Below are 9,112 nucleotides of genomic sequence, written 5' to 3'. Positions count from 1 at the left end.
TTTGCAATCCATATTCCTGATAAGGGATTAGTGTCCAAAATAGACACAGCCCCGACACAACTCAGTAACAAAAATAACTGGATTAAAAAGGAACAAAAGGCTCATATTGTGGATGACACCTAAATGAACATCGGTACAAAGTCCCAATTTATTTCTAATATCAGAGATCAGACCTCTACTCTTGCCTGATGCGTCCAAAACAAAAAGGGGGAACTGTAGAGAGCTGCGTAATGCCGCGCCTGAAAGATGGAGCTGGTTTCCGCCTTCCACCTTCCCGATGGTGAGTGCTCTCTGTCACAAACAACTCCACATTTGGCTAAGGCTGAGGATCTGGCTTGCTTCCATGTATGTGGACCTATCTGCATTGCCCACGTGGCACGCTGGGGTTGGCTACCCAGAGGCTATTTAAAGTGGGCTGGCTTGTTCAAGGTTCCTGAATAAACTGCATTGAAAAAAAAAAAAGGCTCATTATTGCAGTCTTCAAAGACAAAAGACAAAAATAAATAAATAAATAAGAGGAAGAAAAGAAAAAAGAAAAAAAAAGGCCATTGTAAGTAGAAAAAAGTGCTTAAAACCACCAATCAACAAGGAAGTAGAAATTAAAACCAAAGAGAGATGCCACTTTTATACTGTTTCAATGGCTATATAAGAAATCATAAGTGCAGGTGAGGGTGAGAGGAAGGGGGCTCTGAGCTGTTGATAGAAATGAAATTGGTGCAGCCATCATGGAAAACACATAGGGGTCCTCCAAACATTTTAAAATTCGGACTATCATATGGCCACACAATTCCTTTGCTGGTATGTACACAAATAAAATGAAATCACTCTGTAAAAATATCTTTGTAGCTGGTCTTTGCTACTTTGTGGGTTCTTCTTCTTCCTACCCTTTATTTCCCTCCCCCCATGCCCCCTATCACTAGATAGGAGAGAAAGAAGGATAGAGGGGAGAGAGATAGCGATCCTTGAATCTAATTTTTTTTCTTCTGGCTTCTGCTTTGAGCATAACTACTAACAAACCACAGCCACCCCCCCGAATGACCAATACCATCAGCTATGCCTCTTGGGGCCCTAACATTTATATACCCCCTGAAAAGTCCTCAGAATCCCAAACATTACACGTTCTCAGAATCTATCTGCAGCTGGCAAAACCGTGCCTCTGCCAGAGCACAAGGCAAATCATAGTCAGCTGCTGCAAAGCAGCCCCATATCCCCTGGGATTAAAATAAACACATATTCTTACAATATTTCTGTGTTTTTTAAAGAAATCAAAATTTTAGGAACGTCACTGCACGTCTGCACTCCAATGCTCATTGCAGCACTGTTCGCAACAAGCCATGGTATAGAAATAGCCTGACTGTATGATGATAATGAACAAACTGTGACATGGGGTAAAAGGAGGTATCTGGAGTTCAAGGCCAATTTTGGCCACATAACAAGGTTTGAGGCTGGGTTGGACTACTTGAGATGCTGTCTCAAAAAACAAAACAAAAGTTATAGCATGTGCCTATAATCTGAGCATCCAGGAGGAAGAGGCAGGAGGGTTGCCCAGGAGTTGGCAGCCTGCCTACTCTGCATGGTAATTCTAGACCAGCCATGGGGACGTATGGAACAGGTGAGGGTACTAGTGAGACCCTGTCTCAAACAGGTGGGGGCAGGGAGCTCAGTCAGCAAAGCGCTCACTGTGGAAACACTGAGGACTTGAGTGGATTCTCACAATCTACGTTAAAAACCAGGCACGGCAGCGCATCCCTAAACCCTCAGCGCTGACGAGGCAGAGACAGGGTGATCCCTGGCACTCGCTGGCCAGGCTCGATGACACACCATGTCTCAAAAAATAAAATGGAGAGCGACTGAAAAAGACACCCCATATGGACCTCCTGCCTCCACATGTACCCCACATACAAGCACACATGTGTTCCACACACATGTGCCCACACAGGAACAGGCACACAGAGAAATACGAAAAGAGAGATTGCCAGCTGCTATAACAACACAGATGAAACTGGAGAACACAATAGAAACCCAAATGTTACAAGATCTCATATTTATGTGAAATCTTTTTTTTTTTTTAAGTAAAATACATGGAAACAATAAGCAGGGTGGGGGTAGTGGTGGGAGAATGAGATCAAAGGGTATCCATATTGCATATGATAAATCCAGGAGATAGATCATCTCATGTATCTTAAATATATCTTCCTTATCCCTCCAAGTTTGATGTGTTTCTACCACCGGGCCAAGAACAGCCACTAGAAGACAGACAGAAATAGTAAACTGTAGCCCTCCTGCCCTTCTGCCTTCTGTGATCTCAACTGCACACATTCACTCATTTGTCCAACAAATAGGAATTGTTTGCCTGTCTGCCAGACACTCTTCTAGACACTGGAAATGGCAGTGAACGGAAGGGCAAAGATCCCTAACCATAGTGGGGCAAGATAAAAGTAAACAAGAAAGTTAAATAAATACGCAGTGGGTGAAATGGGGTGAGCCGTACTCAGGCAAATAAAACAAGGACATCATGCTCTCAGAGGAGGCCTCACTGAGCATGTGGCATCTAAATAAACACCCAAAGGACACGAGGGGTGAGCGTGGGGCGGGGATGCCGCTGGGAAAACAGTCTAGGCAGAGGAAGGGTCCAGGCAGCAGGGCAGCACCCTGGCTGCAGCAGAGAGGAGAGTCTGTGGTGAGGGCAGAAACTCAGGCAAGTCAGAGCTCAGGAGCCACTGTAAAGCTTTTTGGCATTTACTACTAGGAGAATGGGATTCTGTTGGCAGGGGGGGTTTAAGCAGAGGAGGGACGGAGCAAACCTAGGTCAATGTTATAGGATGGCAGCAGCTGCATTGAGACAGAAGGAGGAAAACTTATGTAGTAATCCCGGCCAAAGACTCCCTGCTCATGGGCTTCATACGTGGAAGAACGGGTCAAGCAGGCTGGACAGTTGCCTCAGATCTACACATCCAGCCCAAACTCAGGCCCTAAACTTCCTGTGTTTATTATGCAGGTTGCGACTATATGCCTGTCCTTTTTGGGCATTTGAACACTCAGTCTCCAATTCGGAATGCTGGTTGGGGGAGGTAGACGTGATGAGGCCTTTCTGGAGGAGGCCTGCCACTGGTAGCAAGCTTGACAGTAAAAAGCCTCGCCTACTAGCAGTTTGCTTTCTGCTTTGTGCTTGTGGTTCAAGAAAGGAGCGCTCAGCTTCCCACTCCTGCTGTCATGCCTGCTGCTTGCTGCCATGTCTCCTCACCTCCTCAGGGACTCTTATCCCTCTGGAATCATAAGACAAAATAAACCATTCCTTCTTTAAGTTGCCTTGGTCATGGTGTTTTTGCCCAGCCACAGAAAAGTAACTAATACACTGGAGTCATGCCGCCTCCTCCCTGTAAACATTACTCCTCTGTCTTTGCCCCAGGATTTCCTGTCACCAGGCAAGGGCTGATCAGAGTTTGGCAAGTGGCCCAAGCCAGCGCTCTGGGAGCCATGCAGGGTCCATTACCTAACATTCTCCCATCACACCGATGTTACTCCAGTGTTACTTACTCAACAAAAGAGATGGAGCATGTTTTCTGTACTGAATGTCAGCCTGCCACCTTTTTTTTTTTTTGAGTATTTAAAAGAATGCATAGGAAAATACAATGACAAAGCAAGAAGAGCAGCTAAGAGACTGCTCTGCCTACCTTATGGCTCCCCCATGAATCCTACAGATGGCTTCCCAAACAATCTTTAATAAAATACAGGAAAAAGTTAAGTAATTTCCATGTCTTAGCAAAGATCACAAGTGACACTCCCCCCCCCACACATGCTACCTAAAGATGAAATTCTCTTTTTCTTAGTCTGGAAATCTTCCTAATGGACAGCCCATGTTTGTACTTCCGCTATTTCCCAGCCCTCACACATCCTCAGATACTTACATTCTCACACACCACCTTTGCCCAGTGGCTTCCCCTATGTCCTGCTTCTCTGCTTTTGCTAATGCTGAGCCCTCTGCCTAAATTCCCTTGCTTCATTTTGGTCTTGCCTTTTGTTTGAGATGAAGTCTCTGGTAGTTCATATAGCCCTTGAACTCACATTGCAGCCAGGGATGACCTTGAACTTTGGACCCTCCAGCCTTCACCTCAGCAAGAGCCAGTCTAGAAGGCCCAAGTGAGCTCAGACAGATGGAAAGATGATGGGTTCCACCTTGATCAAGTGAAGAGTGAGGTTCTCGAGGGCCATTCACAGAGACAGTGACCACCTATAGCTTACCCTTGTTACCCTTGAGAAGTGGAGGCAGCAAGAACAGTTCAGAGTCAGGCTCAGGAGAGTGAGTCTGAGGCCAGCCTGAAATACCTGGTGCCCTGTCTGAAAAAAAAAAAAAAAAAAAAAAAAAAAAAAGTCCATTTGTTCTTCAGAGGTAAGGCCAGGTATCTTTTCAGAGAACTCTCTCTCAACCACAGTCTTTCCCATAGAATCATGGCTCTTTCTTTAACTGTCCTCCTGTCCCGCCCTTGTCTTGCCTTTTGTACCAATTACTGGGAAGAGACACAACTGATATTTGAATTGTCCCGGTGCCTCAGAGGCCTGCTATACAGACAGGAGGTGGACAAAAATATTTGATAAACTGTCTGAGCATGGTGGAGCACACCACAGCACAGGGAGGGTAGAGCAGGGGGATTGCTTGAAGTGCCAAGCCAGCTTGATCCACATGGAAAGTTCCAGGTTAGTGCTACACAGCAAGACCCTGAACGAAAGAGAGAAAGGCAGGTATAATAGCACACACCTGTCATCCCAGCACTTGAGAGATGGAGGCAGGAGGATCAGGAATTTGAGGCTAGCCTCAGCTACATAATGAGTTTATGAGTCTGAGGCCAGCCTGGGTTACATGAGGCCCTGCCACAAACAGAGAACAAAGTGGACCGAATGGTGTTTTATACAAGCAGATGAATTTGGAGGCACTCTACAAATGGCATTTTCTTTGTCCTGGTACTAGAAGGAGGCACAGAAAAAGCAGCTGCCGTGTCGACCCTTTGCCCTTGGTCTAAGGAAGAAGCTGAGACAGGGCAGTGATTGAAACATTGCTATCTCTACTCCCCACATAAGAAGACTGGGGCAGAGCAGGGTGGGGGCCCATAAACAGCACTAAACAGCACAAATGCCAGAGCTGTGGTTAGGACTAGAGCTTGACAGTAAGCAGAGTCCTCACCTGGAAAGTTCTGTGCCGGATCTCTGATGAGAGAGAGAAAGGGAAAGGAAGAGAGAGAGGCTTTATTTACAGCATTACAGAGGGTTGACTTTGTGACATCAAGAGAGTGTTTATCAACTGCAGCTGTTCCTCTTGACTCAGTTTATCTCTGTCACTGGTCCCAGTTTCTCCTCTGTAAAACCAGGTAGCTGTGACTGAAGAGAGTGTCTGTCTTCTTGGTGCTCTTGATGATTTTCCCGCCAGCATCTGGCTTTCTGAAACACTGGGCATGATTCTTCTCCACTATCTTCCTTAACCTTTTCTGTTTCTTTTTATAATTACTGTTTCTGACTCCATCTTTGAAGGTGTATCTCTGTATGTTCCCAAAGGAAAACACCCATAGACTTCTTGCTTGTATCAAGTAAATACCACTTTAGGCCAGCCACCCCATCTGTAAACCAGGAATAACATCAGACTGCAGGGATACTGGCCAGGGTTAATTATATACAGTGTTTAGGGGCCAGGCAGTTACACAGGGACTCTGGAAGTTCTTGGCATAATACTATAGCATTATAATAATTCCGGCTTGCAAATTATAGCCCAGAAGAAGCATTACAGGGGAAACATCTCTGACTCCGTGGCCAGTTGAAAGCAGAATGTAAAAAGTAAGTTGTGAAATGTAACATCTCTTCCTAAACCTTCAGAAAAAGCAAAGATCATGTTTCCATGTGCAGCCCACATGCAGAGAACAGGGAACAGGCTTCCAGATCCTGGGGAGGACTTTCTTGGCCCAGGTGGCCTGGCCTACTGCCAGGATCTGGCCTTTCCTTCCTCCTTTCTCCTGAAGGGAGGGGGCTGGGTGGAGGTGTGGCTTAAAATGGGGATGTCCTGGCCTTTCAGGTTTTTTTTTCTTCCTTAATTGGGGCCTCCCTCCAAGCAAGATGATTAAGTGCTTATGCAGCAGAACAAGGATTTAAAGGGTAATTTGAGACATTTCAGTCTAGGGATACCCAAAATAAACATCTTAGCATCAACTTCTGGGGCCTCTCCTGTGCTCCAGACACCAAATGTGCAGCGTTGTGTGTGCAGTTTAGCACTCTTTCCTAGGGATGCTTAGTGAATAGGTCTCAGTGGTAATGTTATCTGAGATTGTTGGGATGCGGATAACAGTGGGGCTTGGGAATGGGAGAGGCAAGCAGCGTGACTGTGTGGCTGAGAAGACAGAGCACAGCCCTCTGAGTCCTGCCTTTCTCCACTGTGGTCTCAGCAGGCCTGAGTATGGACAGTCACTGGGAAGAGCTGACATGGTGGCCCACAGGGTCCCAAAGTCTCAGGACTAGAGCCTGGCCTCCAGCCACTTTAATAGGTTACTGCTCCTACAGGACACAGGAAAAGCAGCGTGCCAAACTCATATATAATGTTTGGATGACAGGCGGAAATTACGGACACAGTGTGCTATTTTGGCAAATCAACATTCTTAAGGAATGTCTCAAGTCCTAGGTACTCAAATCTCTGGGGTAGGGGTTGCCTAGTCAAATTCCAAATAGAACCAAGGTCTACGAAGCAGGGAACTTATGTTTAGGCAAGATTTTGGTCTTGACAAGGATCATACAACCCCCTCTGAAAGCAGAATCCTAGGAAAGTACCCCACTTTGGCCTGGGTTTCTTCACTTTTGGACAATAACCACACTGTTTTAAGTCTCATCATTATGGTGTCACCAGATCCCAGGACTGGTATCCAAGTCCATCCACGTGATCTATCTCGGGGTCTCAGTTTCTCCACCTGCAAAACCGTCTCTGGATTAAATAGAGCCTCCCCAGCTCCGGAAACAGTGGCGTTAAATGTTTACCTAGCTGGCTCCACTAGCTTGGCAGCGAACAGGGTTAAAGCCCCACTTCCTGCAAGGTGAAAAGGTAAGCAAACATTCCAACCTCTCCTTAGCCTTGCACCCGGATTGGTGCCCCGCCGGGTCCCAGCCGCCTATCGCGTCCGCATCCGTCATCTAGCTCGCTAATACACTTATTAGCATAAAGAGCCTCTTGAAGACCCGGCGCCGGAACAACTGAACCGGAGTCTCTGTCCCTTTAAAGAGAAGAAGGGCAGGCACTCCTCCGTTAAGGGCATCTCCTCCGCACGGTCCTCTCGATCAACTAGAGGTCGTGCGTTAGTTCACCCCGCCGACCACCGCGATGGTGGGCATTCATCCCTGGGGTGCACGGCGCGCGGGTCCCCGGGGACGGCGCTGACAGCTTTGGCCTCTAAGCGCTGCAATCTCAGCTGGAGGGAGGCAGGGACCGCGGAGAAGCAGGACACGGGCGCCGGCGCCCGCCCGAGCAGCCCCGGGAGGTGGCTCGTGCAGCAGCGGGGAGGTGCCCGGCCGCACGCGTGGGCGGGGCCCGAGGACGGGGCGGGGCCGCGGCGCAGGGCGGGCTCTAGCTGCGGAGTGTCACACACGCGGCGGCTCGGGAGGCGGCAGCAGAGGCGGCTTCGGCGGCAGGCGCCGCCGGGACGGGCAGGGGCGCGCGGGCTCTGCCGGGCGCCGGCCACCTTCCTCCGGCGCTCGCTTGCTCTCCGACCCGCGGCGGGGCCGGGCTCGTCCCGGCGCCCTCGGGAAGCCTGCAGCCGGCCGCGGCTCGCGCGGGGCAGGGGCGCGCTCCGCCGGAGGCACTCGGTGCGGGCGAGCGCTGCGTGGGGCGCCCGGCCTTCCGCTCTTGGGGGCCGGGGCCCCTATGAGACGCGTCCGTGAGGGGCGCGAGATCCGAAGCTCGGGCGGGCGGCGCGCGGCGCAGCCGCGGCCGGAGCCCGGCGCCTGCCCGCGGGAGGCGGCGGCTGCGAGAACTTGAACTTGGCGACGGGTGCCCCGCACGGCCCCCCGCCGGGGCTGGGGCGTTGCGGGACTGGGCGGCAGCGTTGCCCCCCGAATGGCCGCGGCGGCGGACTGGGCTCGCGCGCCGCGGCCCTAGGCGGCCTCTCGCCATGGCCAAGTGGCTGAACAAGTACTTCAGCTTGGGCAACAGCAAGACTAAGAGTCCGCCGCAGCCGCCGAGGCCCGACTACCGCGAGCAGCGGCGCCGGGGCGAGCGGCGCGAGCAGCCCCCGCAGGCCGTGCCGCAGGCCTGCTCGGCGTCCTCGGCGTCCTGCGGGTCCGCCGCCGCCTGCTTCTCGGCCTCGTCGGGCTCCCTGCCCGACGACAGCGGCAGCACGAGCGACCTCATCCGTGCCTACCGCGCTCAGAAGGAGCGCGACTTCGAGGACCCGTACAACGGGCCGGGCTCGTCTTTGCGCAAACTGCGCGCCATGTGTCGCCTGGACTACTGCGGCGGCGGCGGCGGCGGCGGCGGGGAGCCCGGCGGGGGCCAGCGCGCTTTCACGGCGGCGGCGGGCGCTGCGGGCTGCTGCTGTGCGGCGGCGGGGGCGGGCGCTGCTGCGTCCTCGTCCTCGTCCTCCGGCTCCCCTCACCTCTACCGCAGCAGCAGCGAGCGGCGGCCCGCCACGCCGGCCGAGGTGCGCTACATCTCCCCGAAGCACCGGCTCATCAAAGTGGAGAGCGCGGGCGCTGCGGGGGACCCCCCGGGGGGCGTGTGCTCCGGCGGCCGCACCTGGAGCCCGACGACCTGCGGAGGCAAGAAACTGCTCAACAAGTGCGCCGCGGAGGACGGCGGAGCCGGCCAGAAAGACAAGGTAAGAGAAAACCCGAAGCTGCTCGAGCGCACGGGAAACTGAGGCACCGCCAGGTTTCCCAGCCCCTCCTTCAACTCGGCTCTGGCACCCTGGGGTCTAGGCTGACGTGCGCCTTCTACCAGATGGTCGGTCAGACTCGGTCTCTTCGGCTTCTGTCCCCCAAACGCCCCCTCACCGAGCCCAGAGGGCTTCTGTCCCCCAAACGCCCCCTCACCGAGCCCAGAGAGCTGAGCGAGAGCACCCCGCCTAACTTTGCCCAGGAGACAGACCCA

General features: G+C 52.1%; 1 protein-coding gene across 1 annotated transcript in view; it reads left to right on the top strand.

Moving 5' to 3' along the window:
- Nucleotides 1-7,582: 7,582 nt before the first annotated feature.
- Nucleotides 7,583-9,112, top strand: part of Shb (SH2 domain containing adaptor protein B) — a 114,315-nt gene continuing 112,785 nt past the window's right edge. Inside the window, exon 1 of the mRNA XM_021658156.2 lies at nt 7,583-8,840. Within this exon, the coding sequence (XP_021513831.1) occupies nt 8,136-8,840 (705 nt within the window). The 5' untranslated portion in view covers nt 7,583-8,135. The remainder of the gene's footprint in view (nt 8,841-9,112) is intronic.

The sequence above is a fragment of the Meriones unguiculatus genome, chromosome 3, assembly GCF_030254825.1.
Source record: "Meriones unguiculatus strain TT.TT164.6M chromosome 3, Bangor_MerUng_6.1, whole genome shotgun sequence".
NCBI lineage: Eukaryota > Metazoa > Chordata > Mammalia > Rodentia > Muridae > Meriones > Meriones unguiculatus.
Note: the sequence above shows the minus strand (reverse complement) of the source record. Positions and strands in the feature narration are given on the sequence as shown.